The 26632-nt window shown below is 39.3% G+C and overlaps 1 protein-coding gene across 1 annotated transcript in view; it reads right to left on the bottom strand.

The window, feature by feature from the left end:
* Positions 1-26632, bottom strand: part of LOC309718791 (dynein axonemal heavy chain 5-like) — a gene marked incomplete at its 5' end in the record, with an annotated part of 128249 nt that overhangs the window by 97153 nt on the left and 4464 nt on the right. The window contains 39 exon segments of the mRNA XM_082554354.1: positions 1280-1433; positions 3133-3263; positions 3601-3773; positions 3862-4060; positions 4507-4730; positions 5073-5286; positions 5395-5517; positions 6202-6336; positions 8449-8591; positions 8832-9036; positions 9335-9511; positions 9665-9906; positions 10929-11075; positions 11396-11549; positions 12129-12236; positions 12336-12470; positions 12748-12942; positions 14087-14274; positions 15104-15182; positions 15185-15225; positions 15630-15700; positions 16915-17087; positions 18074-18298; positions 19859-20071; positions 20291-20447; positions 20671-20834; positions 21345-21498; positions 21644-21843; positions 22111-22203; positions 22323-22470; positions 23497-23735; positions 24038-24100; positions 24238-24456; positions 24644-24879; positions 24981-25105; positions 25187-25263; positions 25479-25621; positions 26093-26186; positions 26326-26522. Of these exon segments, the coding sequence (XP_082410480.1) occupies positions 1280-1433; positions 3133-3263; positions 3601-3773; positions 3862-4060; positions 4507-4730; positions 5073-5286; positions 5395-5517; positions 6202-6336; positions 8449-8591; positions 8832-9036; positions 9335-9511; positions 9665-9906; positions 10929-11075; positions 11396-11549; positions 12129-12236; positions 12336-12470; positions 12748-12942; positions 14087-14274; positions 15104-15182; positions 15185-15225; positions 15630-15700; positions 16915-17087; positions 18074-18298; positions 19859-20071; positions 20291-20447; positions 20671-20834; positions 21345-21498; positions 21644-21843; positions 22111-22203; positions 22323-22470; positions 23497-23735; positions 24038-24100; positions 24238-24456; positions 24644-24879; positions 24981-25105; positions 25187-25263; positions 25479-25621; positions 26093-26186; positions 26326-26522 (6158 nt within the window).

The raw sequence follows: 26632 nt of genomic DNA, 5'->3' as shown, positions 1-26632 counted from the left end.
TGGCCCAGAATAATCTAAAAGGCCATTTCAGCACCTTCAGCTAATGAGCAATAAAATTTAACAGAATGCGCATTGGTGTCGCTTCCAGTGACGGCATGATACGGCTCAGTACATAATAAGAATAATTACATTTTCTGCTTAAGCTCTCAGCACATTCCATATTTCATTCTTGACCCTGTGATGGCTTTATGGTGCTGATATTATTAAAGTTACTAGCGCTAGCTAGAGGCTGTACTTTAGCCTGTTGTGCTACAGAACAGGAGTTTGAATAAATAGAGTAACTCGTTTTGTTTTGTCTTTTTTTTTTTTTTTTAAATAAAGGTGGGTAATTTCGAGTAACTTTTCACATAATTCAACAAATATCAGAAAACACACAAACTATGTCTGCGCATTTTGCCCCAAAATTCATTTTAGAGTTTTTAAATCAGACATGATGAGTTGCTGACTTGTGTTTTTGGTGAAACATCTTGCAAAACAAACTGAAGTATTCTCCTTTATATTATTCAAAAGTTCCATATAAATACTGCACTAGGCAGTTTGGTACAGTTTAGTGCAGGCTATGCCAGTTACTTTCAAACACTGTGTTGAAGTTAATAGTGACACACTAAGTTGGACTGGTACGGAGCAAGCTGTAGTGTTCATGGTCAATATTAGGCTGCGTCAAGTGTAGCATACATGAATTTCTATTTAAGAAGATGATGAAGATTAGATTCATCTCCCCAAATTCCATCTTTTATACTACCTTTAAAATATCTTGGGGTTAGAAATCGGCCATATAGCTTGTGAAACATGTGCTTATATCTTGTTGACTTCACTTAGCTAAATCCACAAAGAGAAATGGATATCATGGTAGCAACATCACATGGCAGCTTATCAAATAAGACTCTACTAGTGGCTCAAAACAAGTTAGAATGCAACTTATATCTAAGTAACTGTTTCCCCAAGCTATAACTCCTGATTACAAACCATAGGATATACTGTAATATCACCTGAAAAACAACAACAGAGCCAATGCAGTCCATGCACATGCACAGCACTGGATCACTACTGTCTATTAATGATATAAAAGAAGTAGAAACAACCAGATGCCTTTTTAAAGATACCTTAACCTCTCATTGATTATTTAATTTAAAACTATACAACTTTCAAACACTGCACACTGCATATTCTCTTGTTGTTCTGGTCTCACAGCCTTAACTGTGACCCACATTAAGTAGAGGATTACATTACTATGAATACGGATTATTTGGAATCTTTTCTCCTTGTGTGTGCTGCTGACCTCTCCAGATGACAGCACATTATTCATGTACTCCAAGAAGGACTCGTCTTTTATTTCGTTGTCAGTAAAGATGAAGCTGATGCCTTTTCCATGCTGGCCAGCTGTTCTGTACAAACTCTTCAGGTCATCCATCAGGTTGGATGTATTGTATGAGCTGGAAAAGAAAAGCATAAAATAAATATGCACACCCTTTCTTCACTAATAACTAATTTTACAGCTTCTAAAAATCATCCATACGTAGTTAAATGCAATCAAAAAGTGCAGCAGCAGAAAACTAGATCGCATAAAAACTTTAATTCATCTATTTATGTGCCAATTTGCATGAAATTTCTCATGAGATTGAAGCTCAAACTACATTTATTGGTGAGAGCGGTTTAAAAAAAAAAGTGTCGGCGCCCCAGTTTGAGGCTTGGACGATGAAAGTGAAGCACATCTTAGCTTGAAAGTTCACCTGCTTTAGTGTGTGAATGTCAAATTTATTGAATTATAAAGAGGCAGATGAAAAATAAGTTAGAGGGAAAATGGAAGAAGCTGCAAATTGGAGATATTAACTGCATAAACAACATGAGAGAGAAACCACAGATTACTTTCATCTGGTTCTTTAATGATTATCAGTGAGATGAGATACTCCATCCTGTAGTTAATAAGAAATTATAACAACAGCCCTAAGTGGCTGGGAGTTACGCTGTGACTGCCAGACTAGATACGCATTGCTGGTTATTAAAAATAAACACACCTGTTCCCAACTCAACCCAGCAAAAGTGATGAGTTGACCAGTTTGTAAAAGAAGAAATAATATTTGAGGACAAAATAATGGCAGTTTGAGAACAATGAAGCTAGTTAAGCAAGATACAAGTAAAGAGTAACCTCTCCACTCAAGGGAGAAAAGCTGCTTAAGTGAAAATTAACATTGTGTCAGCCATAAGGATAAAGAGCCCGGACACAGACAGCATGACTACTAGCCACTCAGGGCTGCTGTGATGATAGAAATGCTTCTTTATATGCAGTCTAGTGTGCTTCTAAGAATCCACTGCAGCATATATACCAAAATAAATGCTTTTAAAAAATCTCTAGTAGGAATAATAGTGTTAGGATAACAAAGTTTAAAAGAAATTGTGTACATTAAAGCAACAAGAAAGTCTAAGTTACTGTACAGACAGAGGGAGAGAAAGAGAGTAAATTGGGTTTGCATGAAATAAGAGAACTATCTGTACTGGATGTGCATCTGAAAATCAGTTTTATGTGTGTATCAGAGAGAGCAGATGAAAAAGAAGGAAGGGGACACACAATAGAGGTATCCGTTTTCACCAGGGATAGCTGTGAAGCTAAGAGGACAAACATGTGGTTCATTAATATTAATAGGAAACATTAAAATCTGTTTGGCGAACAAACCGGTGGAAAGTGTGACAATAAATGAATGTAGGGACTGAAGGAGGAAACTACTTGACAGGTTTGGAAGCACGAGTTAGTGATGGTGAGTTAGTATGTTAGTGAAGCCAGAGCTTCTGAGATATCATATAATTAGTATGATATCTGTACCTCTAATGAGAATATACTAGCTGCTGGGCCTGAGAGCTGATAATGCAGAATGTTTCTCATCAGTGACAAAGGTTCTGAGTTTAATGGTTTGATTATAGATGATTATATGATTAATGATTAGATTATAACTAAATCTAACGATTATAAAACAACTTTAGTTTGACATGTTTTGTGAAGAAATTACTCAGAAAAGGAAATCTGACAATGAAAGGTGTTACTACCACTCCACAATCCAATCCTTAGGAGGTTTACAACTTACACCACCCTACCTACATCATTAATAATATTAATATTAATTTTTGCCAGCACACTACCGTGTGAGCGCGATCTGGAAGATCTTGTATCCAGCTATGAACGAGGCCAATCTGGTCAGGCTCTGTTTGCCAGAACCCCCAACCCCCACCAGCAGGGCATTACCTCCCGGTGTTCGGATTATCCTCGACACCTACAAATACACACAGAGCTAGAGTCAAATAAGCATGTTTAGATTTGCAGTAAGTTGTAGGCAACAAAAGAAAATAGCAAGCAAAGTAGGAATACATTAAAAAGATAAAGTAGGAATCTGTGTCTGAGTGCAAATGTCTGGGAGTGAGCAACTGTTTGTGAACGCTCCACAATTTATACTCCTTGAAGTAAAACTGTTAGGATATTCCTTGGGCTTTAAGGTGGTCTGAAAACATTAATGGAGGACTTTGAAATGTAAAAACCCTGACTGATGAAAACGTTAGGAAGTGTAGATTATTTTGGTTGGCACAAACACGACAAAAAACTCTTTAGAGTACCTTGACCAAATGTATCATAGCATCCTGAAAGAAGACCATATCCATGCCAGTACCCCTAATACTTTCATTGTAATGGCTTAGGAACATGTTCAGACGGTCCTTTAAAGTCTCAAATGATTCAATAGGCTCGTACACTTTGGGCAAATCAAAGTCTGAGTCTTCTGGTTCTTCCCCTGTGAGGAAAAAAATGAAAGCAGGTCACAAAACTGAGAAAATCTCTTAAATATATATATATTTCAATATAGTCAGACTCAGTAGTACCTGTGGCCTCAGGGGCATCTCGCAAGAAGTCAACAAAATATCTTTCTGCTACATAGTCCACCATATTCTTGTGCTCTTCACCAAGATGTTCTTCCACCAGCTTTGCCAGAGCCTGGTCAAACCACTCCACATCATCAGGCATCGTGAATCGATCCGCTATCACACGCTTGCACTCATGTTTCCAAAGTGCCATCAACGTCTGGAAAATATATGTTACGTTATTTTTCTGTTAGACAGAAGGTAATTAGCTACATGGAATAAAGTAATAATAATAAGTAATAACAAAGTAATGACTGGTAATAGGTAAAAGCACTGGGGTAGCTTAGTTACTGCAAAACTGTATTACTAGTGTATTATTTGACTTAGGATTTTTAATGTGAAGTCAGACTGTCAGCCGATATTTTTAACCTAGTTATTTTTGACCTCAGCAAGCCTCCTGTGACAGCTCTTGCCACTCAGTTTCATACTGCTGCCACTTCCCCTGTTTGTCACTTACTCAGTCATGCATATTTGTCCTTGGAAAAATCCTGCATGTGTGACCAAAAAAAATGTTTCTCCAGTGGAAATCTCAACATGTTCTCAAGTTTTTCTTAACTACTTGTCATGTTAGAAATGAGGTAATTAAGCATGCAAAATACATCTCACCTGGACAGAGGTGACAACTTCAGCATTGGTGCTGAGCATGCCTTGCCAGATCCTGGAGAGATCCCTCAGGTTAAAGATGTAGTGGAACTTTGCAGGAGTCGGAAGCATCTTGACCTTAGTCAGCTGCCAGAGACGACGCGTGAGGGAAACCAAACGAGGTACAGTGCTCTGGACCTCCTCGCTAAAACCACGTCCTGTGTAAAAGTGGCCCTCACCGATCACGCCTGTGTCATAAAGTCGATGTTTAGAAAAGTTATATATTTTTTTCCAAAGTAAAGGATACAGTGTGTTTCGTGAAATCACTGTATGGTGGCATTTATTAGTACTTAGTTCATCCCTCTAACTTGCTGTGATATATATATGATTGGCAACTATATTACAAGCACACAACACCTACACAACTGTCTGGAAATGGTAAAATAAGAACAAATAAAATAATGTATGTCTCTCAGGACATACATTATACATTATGCCTTAGACCTTGTCATGTATGAACATGTAATGCGAAGTAATCCCCAAAATATAAATGACTGCAGAAAAATGACTTCTTGCAGTGTTTTACCCACCAAATATCTTGTCTATCGAAGCATTGGAGGGCAGCGTGCAGTTAAAGATTGAGAACTGCCTTTTCAGTCTCTGTGGTATGTCATTACGGCCCCCTCCAGGATGAATCATTGCTGCCAGGAACTGAACATCCACAATATTTGTGAACTCTCCAGGTTTTTCCAGATTGAAGAAACCATTCTGTTCCATCAGCTGCCTGACAATCTCATTAGTCACCTGTGATTGAAAGCAAGAAGCTTAAATCAAGAAAAGTTTTGTTTTTCATTTATTTATCATTAACCAGTATTATGAATGAAAAAACACCAGTAGAAATGTTATAATGACCTGGTCTCCCCACTCATTGATGACAGGCATGTTGATGTCATCTATAAAAATTGACATTTTCTTCCCAGCAGGCGGTCCATAAGTGGTCCCCATCCTCTTATCAACATAGCTCTCAACTGACCTCTAAAAAAAAGGAAAAAAGGGAGGGATGAGGCAAGAAAAAGTACAGCGAGATAAAGAAAGAGATCTTTTAATTTCAACTGAAATGTAATTCATCACAGATCATCAATATCACACATGTTCATATTCTTTAATGGCAAATGAACACAGTCATGGTGTTGGTTTTCATTATAGACCTGCTCTGTGCATAAGGCATTGCCAGGTTGGCAATGCCTTATACAACTGCCCCCTGCCTTGCATTGAAACGATTACTTTCTTCCTGTCTTTGGCTGTGTGACTGCTGTCTACTCTTACTACTTCAGCTGTATCTCATCACTCGATCGGTCCCTGAGTGTGCGCAGTAAGGAGCCTATAATATGCCTTGTTACTCAGCTGTATTCCGCCCTCTTTCCTAGTTTGTGTCTATTTTGGTTTCACTGTACTTTGCATCCATCCTTCATATCTTTTGTTTTTGGTTTTACTACTATTTGTATAAGCCTTCAGCTAATTCCTGTGTTTGATCTCTTGGTGTTACGTTCTGTTGCATCAGCGTTCATTTTTAAAGTTTGCTCTTTATTCTTGTTTACCTGCCTGTGGTGTTCTCCCCTCTTTAACTGAACGCTCCTTTTAAGTTAAAAATTCACAGAGTGACACACTTCTGTTTCTTCTAAATTAAGAGAAACGTAGGCAGGTGACCTGCTGCTTTACCTGGAACATTAGTGGTGTAGTAGCAGAAGAGAAGTTGAGACTCTTGCCTATGTGGGTCTCAGGGTCATACTTTGACATGTAGCTCTTGATGATAACAGTCTTGGCTGTTCCTTGCTCTCCAATTAGCAAAACAGCCTATAACAAACATATTTAGATTTGCCATCAGTCCAAATTATCCCAACTAACTTCCACGTTATAGGATAACATGAGAAGGACGACAGTAGAACAAGACCGCGAACAGTTAACTGTGTCCTCCAATGCAAGAGAGGCACGTCTACGGCATATTCTATGAGGAAAGATCAAAGGGAAAGTAAGAGCATATCCTCTGCGTCTGCTGAGCATAAACACATGATGCTGGTTTTGTAGTTACATTTAAATGTTTATCCAAAGTTTACTTCAGGTTGTCTCTCTGGAGAAAGTACATGACTCATTGTCAAAGTCTAAAAACAGATGAGACCTTCATAAATGTAAATATAACACATCAGAGCTGCTTTTCCACCATCCCTGGACTCGCACCAGTTTGCATACAGGGAGAACCGGTCAACCGAGGATGCGATCGCCACAGTGCTGCACACATTACTGAAGCACTTGGAACACAGGAACACCTATGCACGGCTCCTCTTTGTAGACTACAGCTCGGCTTTTAATACCATCCGGCCATACAAACTCCGTCCCAAACTCCACCAACTGGGACTTAACTCCTCTCTGTGCAACTGGATTGTGGACTTCCTCACTAACCGTAGACAGAGTGTCAGAGTGGGTAAGAACACCTCTTCCACCCTTGTGGTCAACACCGGTGCCCCTCAGGGGTGTGTTCTGAGCCCTCTGCTATACACTCTCTTCACCCATGACTGTATTTCCTCCTGCGCGTCCAATCTCATTGTTAAGTTTGCAGATGACACTACAGTGCTCGGACTTATATCCAACAATGATGAGACAAACTATAGGACAGAGGTGCAACAACTAGAGTCATGGTGCCACGACAATAACTTGGTCTTAAACACCAAAAAGACCAAGGAGATCATTGTAGATTTCCGGAAGAGGGGCCATAACAACCATCTGCCTCTCTTCATTGGCAGTGAGGCGGTGGAGAGGGTGAGCAGTTTTAAATTCTTGGGGGTAACTGTGACCGAGGACCTGTCCTGGGGCAACCATATCACCTCAGTTGTACGGAAGGCCCAACAGCACCTCTACTACCTGAGGAGACTGCGGAGCGCACACATTCCCAGATCTCTGATGTTGAACTTCTACAACTGTGCCATCAGCAGCGTTCTGACGTATGGATTTCTAGTGTGGTTCCCCAGCTGCACCACGGCCGATCAGCAAGCACTCCAGCGGGTGGTGAAAGAAGCTGGCAGAATTATTGGAACAAGTCTGCCAGAGATCAGTAATATCTTCCCCACTCGCTGTCTGAGGAGGGTGCACAGTATCCTGCGGGACCAACATCACCCTGCGCGCCACCTTTTCCATCTGCTGCCCTCAGGGAGAAGGTACAGGTCTATACAGGCCAGAACATCCAGACTGGCCAACAGCCTGTATCCACAGGCTGTGAGGCTCCTGAACTCTCTGCCCCCCTCTCACGGACAATAACCATATCCAACTTCTTAATAGCAATGAACTGGTCTGCATTGGTGCATCATATCTTTATTCTCTTCCCCCTCCTGCCCCCCCCCCCCTCTTTCTTAAACAGATAACTATCATATCTGATATCATATCTCACAGTACAATAATATTGAATGGGTTGCACTGTTGTATTTTGTCATGTTTCTCAGGTCTTTGTCTGAATTTCTACGAACATTATTGCTAAGGATTGTCTTATTGCATTGGAGTCACACTGGGTTAAATATGTACACTTGGGTTTTAAGGGGTATTTATTATTTTCTTCTTTTTTTTGGGTTGTATGGAAGCCCCAAACGCAATTTCATTGTTCTTGACAATGACAATAAATAAATACTATAGAGGATTTAGAAAAGACACAAAACACTCAAGAACAGGAAGGTCAGATTAGACTTTGAAAACAGAAAACAGCTAAAAAGAGCCTTGCACAATTATCCAAAAACTAAAACTAAGATTGCTTGTGCCAGAATGATGGGAAAAGAAAAGTATGTGGAACATCATCACATTGTCTATCAAACATGGAGAAGGCAGTTTAACACTACGCGTTAAAGCATGCGCGTGTAGGCTGTCACTGGAAGCGGGTCACTAGTGTTTGCTGATGATGGAAATTACTCTAACTGGTAACCATACCTTGCCTTGCTTTGCAATAGTCTGGGTTAGGAAGTCTGTTCTAACGTTGTCCACATTGGGGACCAAAATTGAGCTGTACTCTGGTGTGAATTCAGATGGATAAATGTATTCCTCCACTCTGGTGTTCCAATGGACCCAATGACCTGGAAAAACATTTAATTTAATTTTAATAAGATAAAGCTTGTTGTAGAGATCAACACAAAATATGAAAAAAAAAAAATTCAAAATAATATTAATCCAAGGATATTAATTTAGTTTATCACTAAAAATAATTTTATATACACATATGTACTTTCCATAAGTACAACATGAGACATAATGTCTTTGCCTACCCAGTAACTAAACAACGCCATCTGACTGAAAGTTAATGAAGCCATGCTTACCATCTGCTGTGACATAGTAGTCAAACATGGTGTCCTCACTGTCAGGAGGAATGTCTGGCAAGTTTAGATGAATACTCTTGTTTCCTCTAAGCCAGATTTCCATCTTCCTCCGATCATCCAGTTCAAGTACGGCCCCAGCGCTCCACATTAGTGCAAAGACATAAAGCCGCTCCAAGAACTCTCTGGATAAATCGCCACACTGCTCCTGTAAATTGATATCCATTTTAAGATGAGGAAATTCAGGGATCATTAAAAGAACCCAAAAAGGAGATGAGCACTTCATAAGTTAGGCCAAGTCTATGAAACTGAACATACAAAATATATGGACAAAACTATGAGTCCCAGTCTGTATAATGGGTATAAATGTGCTTAAAAAGGTTTTGAAAACATAAATACAAGTTGGTCTCACTATAAATTTCCACTTCTACTTCAAGAGTCACTTATCAATGAAATATTCATTAGCTGCTGTTCGTGTGCATGTCCAGTGGATGGGAATACCTCACCTTAGGTGGTATGAGTCCCTGTAGCATGTTTATGCATTGCATGATTACAAAGGCCTCTAGCATGTCCATTTTGAACTCTAGTGACTGCACGCAGAAGCGGTAGAGCTCGGAGAAAGACGAAGAGAAGAGCTTTCTCAGTATCTCTGCCTCATGTGGGGACCGTTTCTTCAACCAGCCCTAGAAGCAGCAACAGCATGACTCTATTTAGTCAAAACTACATGCAGTGCACAGGTTTTAAATTATATGATTCACAAGTAAATATTGCCTTAATATACCTTGATTTCAAACTTTTACGAAATGAAACAAAAATAATTACAACCGGTTTTTCACCTCTAGTATGGGGATCCAGGTGAGCACAGAGGAGCTCATGAACACCATGCCATTGCGTGAGACGGTGGCTGGAGAGGCATTGTCGATGTTATGCGGCTCAAATACCACCTTGCAGTTGGGAGCCATTGGTATTCGGTCTCCATTTGCGAGTGTAAGAGTTCTGTTGTCATCCAAAACTGAATTTAGGTTTTCAATCCAGATGGCGTCAACTGGCCCATCCAGCACTATCCAGATGTGCTCTCCTGTGAGGGAAACAAAGTGTTTGTTTACATGATTACGAAAATGAGGTGGTATGAAGACCTTGTGCTGTCACCCTCAAGCAAAAATGAGCTACATTTCTGAATATGAATTTAGTGCAGACAAAAGAGTTCAAAATGTTTTCTTGGCTAACCAGCAATCATGAGCTATCAGTTTGCAAGAAAAACAACAACTGAGTCATTTATTTTGTGGAATTTTAAATATGAACAAAGAAATCCGTTTCTCCTCGCTCTCCTCCCAGTTGGAAAACATCCAAAAACAGAAACACAAAAGACAAATTGCGTCTGAAACAAGCAAAAGGCTGACGTTGTCTGACGTTCAGGCAATATCGCACGATAAAGCTGCTGTTTGAATGTGGTTTACACTCTAAATGCTGAGAAATCAGTTCCTTTGAATATGACTACTACATGAGCACGTGTTTTACACAGAAGTTACCAGATGATACACACAAGGCTGTTTCTGCATCAGTTAAAACACAATGAGCGTGGACAGCACACAGCTGTTTTCACAAAGTACTTCTTTTCTTTGAGGAATATCTACTTGACCCAGGAGCTGCTGCCCTGTCACATTGCCACATCTACTTTTCTACACTGGAATTCACTCTGTCCAAAGTAGCAAGCTCTGCAAATGAACAGGAAGTAGCAGCAGGAAAATAATGCAAATACGCAGAGAACACCCCACTCATAGATATGCAAAACACCATCAGAACAAGTAATTAATAGATGAGATGTGTACTTAGACGCATAAAAGCAAACATGGAATGCATACGCAATTGCCCGCAGACATTTTTAATTATCCGTGTAAGCTTAGAACTAAATAGGAAGATTAAACAGAGCTTTGTTTCCTTTGAACCTTCCAACGTTGTCCCAACGTATTAATACTTAATTGCAATAACCTACTTGAACTGGTTTGTCAAAGTTCTCATGGAAAACAATGTTTACCAATGATTTTTTGCTTTATTAATACCCAAGTGTGACATATGTGCACAATAAGAAACTTTTTGGACCTTTCTTTGCTCTCAGTGTTTTCCTCCACAGTGTAGAGAAGATGCCATCAGTCCAGTCATTTGTGGCCACATCTAGTCTGCCAAACATCTGAGGTGCAGTAATGGCTTTGGGGTTCATGCGCATCTCTCTGTGAGAATGACCACATTCTGGAAGAAAATTAGATATTAGCAGAAACATGTTCTGTTTTCCTAAAGTTAATATAATGGATAATATAATACTTTAATGGAGCAATAATTATATTAAACACATGACAAGGTCACAAAAGTAACAATATTACCCTAAAAATATGTAGATTTAATAAGATACCCCATAAATTAAATAGATATCTCGTCCCAGTATGAGTATATTTCTTCGGTTATTCTGTTCACATATTCGTGTCTACAGTACAATAGATTCAAAACAAGCTTACCACAAGTTGGTGTCTTTTTCTTTAAGCTCACATGCGACAAAATACACTAAATCCTACCTGTCATAGCTTTCATAAGCGTGTGTATACAAGTTGTCTTTCCAGCCCCACTGGGCCCCAGGGCCATCATGCCATGTCGGACTCTTTGAGTCTCGTACAGCTGGATGACCTTTAGCTTCCAAGGAGGATGGTTGATTAGGCCTGCATCCTCCACCTGAAGAAACAAAGTAGTTACAATTCCAGCTATTTTTGTAACAATAATGCTTTTACTGTATTTACAAGTATAATAACTTAGTATACAGTCGTGGTAAAAAGAAAGCACACCTTCAGTCAATTTTAAGGTTTCACACATCAAAACATCTTTTTTTTTTTAATTAAAAAAATGAAGCCAAAATGCAGAAGCAATATATGAAAAACTAAACTAATACTATCAAATGCACTTGCTTAACTGATCAGCAACAAAACAGCATAAAATCTAAAAGTTCCAACTTTTAATTGCATCTCTCCCTTCCTGCACTGTTTTTCACAAGTCCTCGGGTTAGGTCCTTTACAAATAATAAATGCCACTATTTGTATCCTTCTCGATGTCCTGTCCTGAGGTCTGACATGACAAATACGGCGGCCTCACTCTCCATTAGGCTTTTGGACCGTCTTACTCAGCCTTCGCATTTCTCTTTCTGCCTCTTTCCATTGTTTCCCCTTCCTGTTCCCCCCATCTTGCAAACTTGGTGTTACTGTGGATTTTCACTCTCCTCGTCAATAACAGATAAATCCATTCTCCAAACTCTCCTACCTGTTTGTCAATGGCAGCTTCTAGTTCAGGGTAGCCCGCTTTGTCAAGTTGGATGCCCGGGAAGAGGTCTTCAATCAAGCTCAGAAAAAGTGGCTCATCCTCATCGATCTAAACGCATGTGCACACAAATTTGCAAAACCCAGTGAAAACATGAAATATCAGCATGGTTATCTTTTTGATGCCCTATTGTGTACATTGTAGACTTACCAGTTTTGAAAGGTTCATGTCCCTTAGAACCCTCATGACAATGGTAGACTCTGTATCACTGGGGTTGGCTCGCTTGGCTGCTCCCAGAGTTCGCAGAACTGACAGAATGTTGCGCAGGCCAAAATCATAGTGAACCTGAACATTCATAAATATCATTTTAGTTTCATTTACATTAATGGAAACCCGTGCAACCTTGTTGTTAAGTCATGTGACAATGATACCTCCTCCAAACTAACTCCTTTTCTGACCCCATTCCTACAAGCATCACACTCTATTTTCAGCAGCCTGTGTGTCAGTAAGACTTTTTATGCATTTTTAGCTGCAGCTTGTTTATGCTCCCACACTCAGTGCAAGTTCTACCACTTTCCACTTGTTACTGCAAGGTTAAAAGGAAGATCTTCAATTTTTATACCTGCTTGGACAGTTGCTCCTCGCACAGCTTGTAAAGCGTGAAGAATTTGCGTGCAAGCTCCATGTTGTCGATAAACCCACAACTGGCCAGTTTTACCCTAATAATGATTTGACGGTCTGGAACCATCATGGCCACGGAGCGGAAGTTGATCTTCAGGTTTTCAGGAAGCTCCTGACGACCTGCATAACCTGGATTCTGATTACATGGAGAATAACAAAAAAAAAGATATTAATGGAGTAAAACAGAAATAAAACATTTAATGATAATTAGGAGTAAATGCTACATTGCCCATTCTACTGCATTAGAAATTTAGATCAGTGGTCCCCGGGCCTCGGACCGGTACCGGTCCATGAGTCGTTTGGTACCGGGCCGCGAGAGTTGAGGCTCAGGTGTGAAATGTATGGTTTTCAGGGTTTTTATCGGTTTTCTGCGTTATTTTGTTATCGTTTTTATCGTTAACTCAGTTTTCCTGGGTCTTTTCACGTGTGTTATGAATAACTCTTCTATTTTTCAGTAGCGGTACTAGTTTTATTTTGTTGTATTTTTCCGCGACACCTTAAAGGCCGGTCCGTGAAAATATTGTTGGGCATAAACCGGTCCGTGGCGCAAAAAAGGTTGGAGACCGCTGATTTAGATGACAGACTAGAATGCAACAACAATGAAACTAAATGGATGAAGTTTATACTGGAATGTAGTTCATCTTCATCACAAACGCTATCCTTCAACTTCAGCAGACACAGCCTACAGACACAGCCTGTTTCACAAAGCTTGTCTATACTAATGTACACACACACACACACACACACACACACACACACACACACACACACACACACAGAATAAAAAAGAGGAAAATGATCTCTGACCCCTCTCGCCACAGGGAGGAATTATTCCACTGTTATGTTTAATGACTTGCCTCAGGACAGCAAATGAGGCAAGGAGATAAAGCGATTTAACTATTACTCTAAGAAATAAATCACATGAAATAGCAGGCAGAGCCCAAAGTTTAATTCAAAAACTGACTTATAAAATATTACATGTTAGAGTTCAATTCCATTTTAGTGTTATTTGTGATTCATTTCAGTTTTCAAGATTAAAAATTTTGCTTTAAAAAAAAAGGAATCATTATGCGATAAATCTAACAGCCAAGAGTAAATATTGATGTCCATGCATGCACAGCATGTCCAGGCACCATCTGAAACAGATACAGTTCATACACTTCAATATTCATTCTGTTAACTAAGGTGTCATTTACTGATGTTAAGAACTGCCTCCTTTAGATATTTCCTCTGACCAGTCAAATAGATATTAGCAGTCTTGTTCTACTTCCATCACTAACCATGGTAAGGAAGATGCCAAACTCTGGGTTCATGTCCACATTGTCTCCATCTGTGAAGACAAAATTTTTGCGACGTTCCTTCTTGCAGGTGAGAACTATCGCGATCTGCTGGGCTGCCACAGAAAGAACTGGGAGGTCGATGCGGTTGAACTCGTCAAAACAGCCCCACGAACCAGACTGAGCCAGACCTGGTAAATCACATAAACACAGAGCTATGGTCCGTCCGCTGCAAACAAATAAGATATCTGACATTACATATTGTGTGATTGTTGTTTTTTTTTATCTGTATTGTTATGATTTATTAGCAAAAAAAACCCCCCACAGGCCTATAACCTGATAACTCAAACCCTTAAACTTCTTTCTGGGTATATATTTATTGTCACGGTCCTGGGTCGGTGACCCAGTGTTTTGAGTTTTGTTGTGTTTTTGATCTTTGAGTTCATCATGGTTATCACTGTTAGTGTTTTGGTTTCTGTCTCAGTATTTCTAGCTCTCTAGTTTGTTGCTCTGTGATTTCTAGTTCTTGTTCCCGTGTCCCTATGTTCAGTGTCAAGTCTGTGTCTCTGTGCCTGTTGTGCTTCCAGTGTGTCTGGTTTTGCTTCACCTTGTCTCGTTAGCTCTGATTTCTCCCCGAGCTGTGTTTCCCTCCTGTCTCCCGTTCCTTGATTGCTCCAGTCCTGTGTTTTCCTTGCTCTGTGTCATGTCGTACCCTCACCATGCTGTCTGTTTTTTCCCCTCCGAATTCCTGAGGAAATTCTAGTTCCCAGTCCTGGTTTGTTTTCCTAGTTTGTGCTTCTTAGTTTTTAGACTCAAGTGTCCAGTTTAGTTTCGAGTTTTCTAGTTTGGAGTTTTGGTTTGTTTTTTGTGAAGTTTAATCTTTATGTAAAGCCTCCCAGCAATAAACGCTGCCTCTTTAAGTTGATTCTGTCTCATGAGTTCTGCAATTGGTACGTACTTCCTGCTTGCCACACAGTCTATCATGACACTTATAGCATGACTTTACTTAGTGATTCTCACCTTTAAATATTCTCCCCAAGCCTCTGAAGTCCATCTGGTCAGAGCAGTTGAAGACCACAACGTACTTTCCCAAACAGCGAGACCATAAAAGACATGGGTGTCTTTTATGGTCTCGGTCTTTCCTGATAACAAAAGGCAACATTTTCACAGCCTAAACTGAAATGCAACCATTTGTATGCTGATAGAAAACCTGACAACAAATGATCTCATAATAGAAACTATCAAAGCTAACTCTGTAATGAAGCCGTTCCCGACTGAGATAGCTGTGTTGTTTGATTCTTCATTTAAATGACCTGAGTTGTATAGAGTCTAGAAGGGTAAATTATCTATATTTAAAATGGTTAAATTCAATTACTTTAACACTTGGCAAACCTTGGAACAGCTTTTTAACATGTCTGTCCCATTCCGAAATCATAAGTTTTGCATACCAGTTCTAGGTTTTCATTCCTATAAAATGTTGCATTTTCTTTTTGATTCAATGTAATTTCCAAAAAATAGATAGATACTGTGTGACTAATTTTCATACCTGTTCCAGCTGGACCAGCAGGTGCTCCACCCATACTCATACCAAGAGCTTGGGCTAAAGTGATGTAACACCTGTCCAATTGTAGACACACAAACATAATAACAATCTAATTTCATAAATCATGAATCATTTCATAAATTCATAAGCTAATAATATCCATACTCAAAATGACCACAAATGAACGTGATCTCATTCTCCACAAGGTTCAAGGATTAAGCTTTAGAACCCTGCCCCTGAAGCTGATGGGGATTCAGCGATTTGCTCAAGGACACATCAGCAATCAGGATGACTGACAACAGGACCTAGCCCTCTGGTCACTGGTCTCCATCTTCATTACAATGACTGACCTCGGGGTAAAAATCATGGTAAAGCTGGGATACTGACATATTTTCTCTCCTTCAGCAGATACAGATTAATTCTGACCACTCCGTAACCAGATTTACTTTTTTCATCCCAACATCTTTTTTGCCACAATTTAGGACCACTTGCACCTTTCCCTTTTTTAACGTGATGTGGTGGCAGCGAGGAGGTAGGACAATGATAGCAAGCAAAACAAAGAAGAAAGACAGCATGAGAAAATGATGGAAAAGCAGAGCTGTCTTGGCGCCTCTAGCCATAAGGCCAGCATGCCACTTTTTTGGAGAGCTGCTGTCTGATGTTAGCTGGTAACTCCCTCCCTAGTGCTGTCCTCTCACATCTCCTCCTTGTCTCTCCTCATCTTTTTTTCCCTCCTTGTCTCTTCTCATATTTTACCCTCTGTGTCTGTTACTAAGACACTTCTTGTTGTTGGACTGCTGTCTCCCTCACTCTGTCTGATCCTCTTTCCTTTTCTTTCTGTCATTCATATCGCCTGTTAGTTACAGATGTGATGATCGCTGTGTAAGACTGCTTCATCCTGCTTCATCCTGCTTTCTAATTTCTCATCCTCACAGTCCCCGAGTTGTCTTTTTTTCTTTGCTTTACAAATCCAGTCATTAGTCAACCACAGAAAGTTTAATCCATTTCATGAAACTTGACATTACAACGAACAATCACGGTCAAGTTTTCAGCATAAATCTAGAGTGGGTTCCTAAAATAACTGATGCATGATGCAGCATGCATTTCTGACTTAGTTACAAAGGCAGGGTCACGTTTTCTGTACAGTCACTCCAAGGTTACACTGTCTTTGTTTAAACTGCAAAAAAGAAAAGTTATACTGCTGTTTTTTTCCTTTATTTTCTTATTAGTGTGTGTGCATATGACTTTTGCCATTATGATACATTTTACTGACGTATGTCTGCTTTACCTGTCCGTCAAAGGTGTAATGACAAGCCTTTCGGTACACCCCAAGAATTCATTCTGGTAGACAAAGCCCACATCTGTAATGTTGATGATCATCTTGTCTGAGTCCTCATTGAAGTAGAAACGGCACTGCTTCAGCCATTCAAAGTCACTGGAGCTTTTGACATGCAACCGGCACTAGGTGGAGAAAGGGTAGCGATAAGAGACAGGGAAAGAGGGAAAGAGAGGGCAGAAGGAGACAAGGGGATGGAAACAGAAGTGAAGGGAGAAGGGAGATGGCATGTGAAGAATAAGAAATTGAAGGGCACCACTCAGAAGATTATTTGAAAAGAGAGATGAAAGCCAGATAAAAGAGGGGAAGAAAGGTGGAAGGGCGGGATGTGTGAGGAGGGATTTCGGTGACAGGAGGGTAACATTAAAAGGGTGGAAAGAGAAGAGAAGCAAGAAAGTGGAGGATGAACGAAGAGGTCATGAAGTGAAATGGGAAGAAAGGAAGGTAAAGGATAGGGGAGAGTGAAAAGGAGGGAAGAGAAAAGTCCAGCAAGTTAAAATGATGCAAATGGGAAAAAGTACAAAATGAATTAGAATAGTAATGAATAGAAGAGATAAAAAGCAGAATATGTGTGAGAAAAAATACAGTGGGGGTAGAAAAGTAGCAGTGTGATATATTATTGGAGAGGAAATAAGGTGAGGCAAAAATGTGTTTAGAAACAAACAGGACAAAGGAACATGAGCAGGACAAATTAATGGTATGAGCTAAATAAATACAAATGATTTTAGAAAGAACTGAAAAAACACATCCAAATAAAGTTTCTTCAAACTGCTTCTATTAACCTTGGGGTTCAGCAACATGCTTATTCTGCCTTAAGTGGAGATTCAAACACAGTCGTGACTTTAAATATTACTTGACTGCCATTAAAACCCCTCTGACTACTTTCGACAGAATTTACTCGCTGCAGTAAACAACATTTTGTATTCTGACATGGCAGCCCTTGGGAGTCTGAATATCAAACACAGTTTACAGAGTGGTTGCTATTTTGAGCCGGAGATTCTAATCTTGAACAGAAATTGCAAAGCGTTCATGTGCACAGTTCAGCGTCAGTCTAACTGATCCCAGCTCGGATGTCTCTGGCCTCTTTTCACCGAATGATCAACATACTCACCAGTTCATCAAATATGTCCCTCTGGTGGACATGAATAGTGATGAGGGTCTCATACTTGGTCCTCTCCACAGCCTCCAAGTCTCTTGTGGTCATGTCAATCAGGGTGTTAAGGAGATCCAGGAAGAACTGGTTGGTTTTGGACATGATGCGACGATCGTATCGGGCATTGGTCAGAGCTTCTTCTGAGTCCCTTGTCCAAATCATCTGAATACCCAGTAACCCCACCTACATTAATGTGCAAAAAACAAAACACATCAAAATGGTCAAATGTACCGATGACCTTAGAAATCTAACTATTGTTTTGATGAAGGAATACTATAGCAGTTTAGTACCACACCCCAAGATTTACAGAGAAAATAACAGCCCCAATTCCCAAAAGTTGGGATGCTGAGTACAATATAAATAAAAACAGAACGCAATGATTTGCAAATCTCAATAACCCATATTTTAGTCACAACAGAACATAGAAACAATAACAAATACTTATAGAAAACACACCCTTTTAAGAAAAAAAAAATACTTGTTCACTTTTAACAACAGTCAGTAAACATCTGGGAACTGGGGAGACCAGCAACTGTACGTGGGTAAGGAATATTGCCCAGTTCTATTCTGACACAGGATGTTTCCAGGTGGTGAACAGTCTGGACTGATGTAAGGCAGTTAAAAACCCAGAGTATCCTTCTACAAAGTATGCGATTTAGCTGAAATATGCAGGTTGTTCCCTGAAAAAGACAGGGACATGACTGGATTGGAGCATATTTTGCTCTAAAACATTTAGATACTTTTCAGCAATGGTGGTATCTATCCAGATGTGGAAGCTGCCAGTTTCATAGGCACTAATGCACCCCCATACCATGAGAGAGAGCAGAAAAAGACAGATTGCGTGAGGATGTGGTCTCCATGTTGTATAAAAAGTTTTCCACATTGGCTCAGTCAGTGTTAAATGACCTCTGGTCCAGAGAATATAACGGTGATTCTGTATCATGTTCACACATGGCTTTTTCTTTGCAGCATAGAGCTTTAGCCTGTACAGCAAACTGTGCTCCCACACATTGATTTTCTGGAGGTGTTCCTGAGCCCATGCAGTGATTTCCATGACAGAATCAGGTCTGTTTGTAATGCAGTGCTGCCTGAGGGTCTGAAGCTCGCAGGCATCCAATATTGATTTTCAGCCTTGCACACAGAGATTTCTCCAGATACTTGAAATCTTTTGATATCACGTAACGTAGATGACGGGAAATTCATATTTGCAATTTTACACTAAAGAACATCATTCTGTAATTGTTCTACAATTTTAGTTTTTTGTAGATTAGTGAAACTCAGCCCAATTCTTTCATCTAACATGCTCTATTTATATCCACTCATATTACTGAGCTGTTGCCAGATATCCTAATTAGTTGCAAAATGTTCCAGCTGTTTTTTTTACTACCACTAATTTATCCAGACTCTTGTTGGCTGTCGTTGTAGTCATTAAATTCAAAATGAGCCAATATTTTATCTCAAAATAGTTTTCTCAGTTTTAAACATTTGCTAGATTTATTATATGGGTTTATAAGACTTGCGAATCATTGCATCCTATTTTAACTTACATTTTGGAGCATCCCAACTTTCTTTAGAATTTATTTTGGAGTTTATTACAATGTTCATAGTAGATTGCCTCTTTAGGCTACACAGGTTTCTGTTTTTGAGCAGCGCCGTCCTTGCTCCACAAGGATAGCCAGTTGTGGTCGAATCAATGTTTTAAAACGTTTGCGGATTAGTTCCTGGATTTGGACAATGACTTACTTGAGATGGGAAGGAGTTGAGGAAGTCAATTAGCTGGAAGCCAGAGTCCTGGATAGCCAGAGCAGCTTGTCTGATCACAAGGTGCAAAGACCTCTGGGATTCTTTCAGCAGAGCATTGAGCCACACCTCCACGTTCCCTTCAGCTGTGACGGGACGATCCAGCTCCACAGTCTCTCCCTCGCGTGATGACACGGCCAGAATGCGGTCATATATCTGTGAAAGGCAACACTGATTAGATCGATTATTATAACTACAATGATGAAGTTATTTTTCTTATAAAAAGTATATTTTTCAAATTCTACATTACTCTGATTAGTTCATTCAATTTGACATTAAAGCAGCTATTATATTTTATTACTTTCATGTTACAATCACATATTTTTCAGAAGGTTAAGTGTTTAAGATAAACAACAAAAAAAGAACATAATCCACCTTTTCATGAAACTGGACACACTTGATATTGTCAAAGACATTGAGAAGGTGGGCCTGGATGGTGTGGGAGTCAGAGGCCTGGCCCAGGATCTCCAGCAGGGCAGGATCAGAGACAAAGAAGAAACGAGGAAACAGCAGACGCTTCTTCTCCAGATAACTGTTTGACCACATAATTTTAAAAAAATCAATACAAAGTATCATCTGACAGACAATACAATAAACCAGATAGTTAACTGTACAGCATAAAAAAGGAAATCAGTCACTTCACTTACCCTCACTACTGATTATCGTTTAAAATCTTCTACCTTTCTTTTGGTGGTTAAGTTCATTAGAACCTAAAAATAAGGGCCATGGTGGTGTTTTAAGTTTTTTCTACTCACCCTGTTAGAGACTTCTGACAGATCTCCAGCTGTTCGAGGAGATGTGGAAGCAGCTGTCCCATGGTCTCATCCCCCACGCATGACTGTACCACATTGGGCATTTCATGGGCTCGCATCATGATCTTCACCCATGACTTATCAATGTTAGAGAAACGCTTTGCTTCCTAAAAAGATTGAGTTAGTCAATTATCTCATGATCACTGTTTGACTGTTTTATTATTTTATTTTGTATTTGGTTATTTCTTTTAAATGCTTGGACGCTGTTTGGCGCTGATTTTAGAATTAAGCTCGTAAAACAATCTTACAAAGGCAACATTTCACTATTATTTCTTCTTCTTTTAAATGTCAAAACACTGTGGCCTGAAAACATTGCCTGGACCAGTGATTTATTTTGCTCAAGAGACTGAAATATAATTTTTGAAAATGAAAATAAAAGAAACTCAACGCCTGGCACATTAATGCACTACTGCACCTAAACACCCAGAATATTGTCCAGAAATCTGATAATGATGTAAAGATAGAATTTTTTTATGTAAATTGTGTAACTGCAAATGAGTAATTTCAGTTCAGTTCACTTGTTTGCCTTTTAAACTGAAATTGCCTTTTAAACTGCATTTGGAGTCCATGTTTAAGCCTGATAACCAATATGAATCACATCCTGAAATGTTGTTCACCTTAGGCAACTGTTTGGCGATATCTCCACCCACAAACACAGCCTCCAGATAGATCCACAGGTTCTGGACAGTCATCCAGTGCTCGATAATATCAGTGGTGTTGGAGAGATTCTGAACCCACTTCTGAATCTGGGCTTTAAATGGGGTGTTGTACCTGAAAAAGAAGGTAAATCTTCACGTTCGCCTTACTTAGGGACGCACACCTGTGTGTGGCTCGTCTAATGTCTAGATTTCCCACAGCTGTGGAAGAAGATCATCACTACCGACACTAATGATAATGACACTCAACACTGCCGTACCGGTTGCTCATAAGGGATCCCAAGATCATTAGGCTATCCTCCATGCTGGCAATGATCTCTGATGTGCTGTCTCCTCTCAGCAGCAACTCCCCACGGGTCTTAAAACTGGCAAATGTAAAAGTCTTGTTGTCCCACTCAGCGATCACTTGCTTCAGCTTTTGTTCAATATCACGCTCTTTCACAGCACTGATGCAGATATCCTGCACAAGAATCCCGCCCCCCAAATGTTTTTAAATGTTAGCAATAAAAATGCTGATGGCAAACAGATGCATATGCACTGAAAAAACAGGATTGGTGTTTGCACTGAACAGGACCACCTATCAGTTAATTCAATATATTACTCTTTAAACTTTTTAAATGTTTTCATTTCCTCCAAACAATTTTCCAAACTTGTATTTTATTTGGAATTTATTATATCAAATAAAAAAGAAAACACATTGAATTAGCAGCTAATGATTCGTTTGTACCTCAATCTCTTCTTTATACTTGAGTAGAGGAGCCTCCATTATGTTACGCAGCTTGAATGTATCAGTTTCCACCTCAAAGGTATGGCCAGTCACCTGGATACAAAACAGGACAAATTACAGCTATTATCATTATCATTAGGTTCTGGTGATGACTTGATTTCAGTCAATAACATTCAGTTGCAGTGCTACACCAGTGGCCATGTTTCACTAACCTCCGTTATCCTCTTCCAGTGCCGGGCCATCATTGCTTTGTTAGTCATGAGTTCCAGCAGGGGGCAGCACTCACTGAATTCATCAATCGTTTTCTTCAGATCCTGAAAGGCCTGCCACTCTTTCAGAGCACGAGGCAGTTTTCGACACCTGGTAGTTCACAGGACGTGACAGTCAAACTCATATTTATTGTCTTCTTTCTAAACTACACTTTAGCTTTGCTGAAGTCAAGTAAAGTTGACATGAACTAGATTAGATGTATAGTTGACATTTTGTTTGTTAAAGGAAAAGTATTACAACACACTTCAAGTTTGGTATTAACGCTACAAGAGTCATTGGATTGGACAACTTGTTGAGTATCCTTCCTTACTAGCACAGAGCAAAAGTTCATGCATCAGTGTCTGTTCATAGCTTCACTCAACCAAATCAACACCTCCACAACAGATAGCTGACATTTCTGCCAGAGGAAACAAATATCCTCTCTTCTTCAGCTCTGACTATAGCTCTATATTTTCCTTCTGACTGCTTCTAATGTTTATCTAGATTTTCATTGTCAAGTAATCCCTTCCAGCTATATTAAAACTTGTTCTTAATTTCTTTAGGTAAAATAAACTAGCCTGTAGCCTATTAGCCTCTTTCCCCTTCAGTGTCCATTTGACACATGCTGGACAAATGTGACCACATAAAGGGCAAAGATTAGCTTTGCATTGTGAGACTGAAATATTAATGCAGTGTTGATGAAGAACAGGAAGCTTTGTTTCTGCCACTGGAAAAAAAAACAACTTTTTTTGTTGTTATGTAAAACTTTTGGGTTAGTATTTCGAAATTATAACATCTCGAAACAAGTTTCCATATTGTAGCAAGTGAGAGGAAGCAGTTTCTTTAATGCCTGAAAATAAGAGTGATGTTTATGGATGGACTAATGAAAATCATTTAATTTAATTCTGCTTTTTTTTTTTTCTCTTTGTGATGTCACCAATTCCTGCAGTAATGAGAGGGCTTGATTACACAGTATGAGAAGGTTATTTTCTCACATAGTCAGTTTTGTTTGTTTCCAGTTCAGCTTCTTTCCTGAAAACGTCTCCTTCTTCATTAACATATTTTAAGCTCATGTTACTACAGTTAAAAGAGTTCAACAGTTGCTTGAATAAAAAACAAACAAATAAATTGCCAAACCTCGTCTGAAAGTCGAGCAGCTCATTATTAATCTTCTCGATGCAGATGTCAGCCCAGAGGATATCATAGTAGCCATTAACTGTATCGATGACATTGTTGTAAAGGCCGTACAACTTCTGCAGCAGAGCCAGTTGCTTCCTAATCTCCAATAGCTGAGGATGCTGGGTAACAGGAAGTCCAAAGAGCTCTTCGCCTCCCGTGTAAGTGATGTACTTCCTGAACAGGTTGTCAAATCGATTCTGAAGAGGAGAAGAGCTACGATTAGGTACAGCTTACGCTCTGATGGACTTTAAAACATTACACATTTGAGGTAAAACATTTGCAATTATCTGAGTATAATTTATACAGAATAAAAAATCTGTCTTTTGCTAACCATGAAATAGAAACTGTAACAGTATAATAATAGTAATAATAATAATAAAAATATAATAGCTCTTTTAACATCAGTTTCAAGTAACTACTTTTCTGAGGCATCAGGTCAATGCAGGATCTAAATATTTACTAACTGACAGAGAGACAAAATAATTAATCACTAACCAACCTGGAACATGATCAGCCGGTCACTGGCATCTTGGGGTGCAAGTCCCACAACCATGGGACCATCCTTAAACAGAGAGGGAAAAGTGTCATTTTAGTAGCTATTATTAAAACGAACCTTAACTGTAATTAACTGAGCATTTATTTGTTGAATTAAAATAAAAAGTTTAATTGAAACAGAGCAAACAGCCATAGATACTTTACCTTTTCATAATCTTGATAAAAGTGTTGGCAGTCTTCCAGAAAGGTCTCCACATTGCTGACCAGTTCTTCTCTGAAGTTTGGCTGCAAGGCGACCAGCTCGTTCTGCACCTCTGTGCTCCGGGACAAGAGCTTTTCCCAAGTGTAGCGCAGAGTATCCACTTTTTCAGCCTCCTCTTTAGCTACTGACAGTTCATACTTATGGAGCATGGCATAGGACTCCTGTGAGGAAAAATAAGATACTAAGTCTTCCACCTGACAAAAACTAGAATGTGCAAATGTGTAATTATTTCTTTCTGAGCTTCTTGTACAGACTCATAAAGTCAAACAGCTAAAAATGTCTCTTTCCCACTGTGTGTATTTGTGTGTATAAAAAGAGCTTCGATAAATATGTGATGCTGTGGTTTACCTCTATGGGCCCAACTTGAAAATCAATAGATATCTGGTGCTCTCTGATCTCCTTCAGTGCGGCCATGGCAATACGAATATCATCCAGGTCTTTGATCTGTCGATTCAGTTTCTTTCCTGCTTCATCTACAAAAGCAAAAATGTGCTCCATCTCTGAGCGACATTTCCTGTTACAGTAAAGTCCGTAGTCCACCATCCAATTCTTGATTTCAGCAGAGAGGGACATCTTTAAGGGTGCTGGCAGGAAGTAATATGAGCATGCAGAGAGCATCATTTAACTTGCTGAAAATCTCAAAAATCTCATTCATGCCGGTTTTAAATTTGTAACTTAATAAGACCTGTGAATAGCGCCAAGGCTCCTACAGCAATATACTCTGGTTCAGAGTTTACTTCCAGCTCTAGATCTCGATAGAAAAGAATCTGGCTCTCAAACTCCGATAACAAGGGACTCCCCTCGATAAATCTGTTCAAAACACAAACAAAAATAGCACTAGTGCGATGTCAGATAAGCAGATTTATATAGAAACCATACATTTCAACGTACTTCCTCATGGTCTCTTCACGGTCTTTCCTCCAGATGTGATGGTAACGGCTAAAGTGATGTAGAGCGGTCACCACTTCCTGCACATTAATATCAACAGGAGAATATGAAATGAAGTGCACTTATAGAAAAATAAAAGACATTTATATTCATTAAATATACAGAAATATAGATGAAAATATCTGTTGTAAATGTGGGATAAAGAAATATAAAAAGTGTATGGCATGATTTAATAAAAGACAGCTAAGTTTGGATTAGTTTCATATAAAAAATAGCTTAATTAAGTGCCATGTACCTTTTTACTGGAGGTGATAGAGGTGCTAAGTACAGAGATTAGCTTGGCTATTTCCTTGTTCTCAGACACACTCTTGTAGTAATTTCTGGCTTGGAACGGGATGGCCTGGATCATAGAAGCTGACATGTCTGAGGTACTGCCATCTGAAAATGACAGAATTTCACAGAAAACACATTGAGCAGAAATGATGGACATTATTCTTCCAAATATTAACTTCTGGGCTTTTAAAATAATTATATGTTACAGGTCTTTTTACAAGAGAACATGTTAATAATGGAATTACTTCCATTTAGTTTTTCTCTCTCTGTATATATAATTTCTAAAAGTAAAATGTGCTTTTCATAGTGGAAATTGATTATCCCTGCCGCTTTCTAATTAAATATGTATTTAATTTGCATTAAATATGAAATTCTTGAATATTTTCCTCCCCAAGCAATATTATGTGTTTCTGCCCCTGGTCAGATATTTGCTTGCTCTGCTGAGCTGTAAAATCGAGTTGTAATTGTATGCTGAAAACAGCAAATCTTAAAATTTTAAAAATGAGTGAGCTGACACAGTTGGGAGCTGTTGAAGGTCTGAGGTTAAGCTATGAAAGTGATAATGTTCTCTATTACCAGCCAAGCTTCTGTATGTTGTTGCTCCATCCTCTGTTTCGCTCTCAGAGCTGTCTTGTTTCAGTGCTGCCATTCGCCTTTCATTCATTTGTCTCTGGAAAGGGGAATGTAAAACCTCCGGGTTTATTTAGTACACTGCTGGACCACGACAATATTAGTTTAAAAAGAGCAGTTCTAACAGTTTATTACAGTTATCAAGCTAAATGTCACAAATTGATTTTTCCTTTATTCACCTTAGATATCCTTTCTTTGCTCCACTGGCTGACTCCTTTGCTGACACTGACTACACACTCTACAGCGCGGTTTAGAGCCTGTTGAACCTCCTCCAAAGCTGGAACCATGACAATGTTAGGGATGGAAAGGGTCATGTTTGCTCTGAAGATTGCATGGTGATCGCTGCTTTTGCCATGGCTGGTTGGGTCACTTGCAGCTTCAGAGGGAGAGAAGGGTAACACACATAAAGTATTGGAATAGACATTTTATGAGCTTATTTTAAATATTTTAGGCCTTTACAGAAATATAGCAAACAATTAAACAAGA

This window comes from Aulonocara stuartgranti, assembly GCF_965226115.1.
Source record: "Aulonocara stuartgranti genome assembly, chromosome: 12".
Classification (NCBI taxonomy): Eukaryota; Metazoa; Chordata; class Actinopteri; order Cichliformes; family Cichlidae; genus Aulonocara; species Aulonocara stuartgranti.
This window is presented reverse-complemented; position numbering and strand designations above follow the sequence as displayed.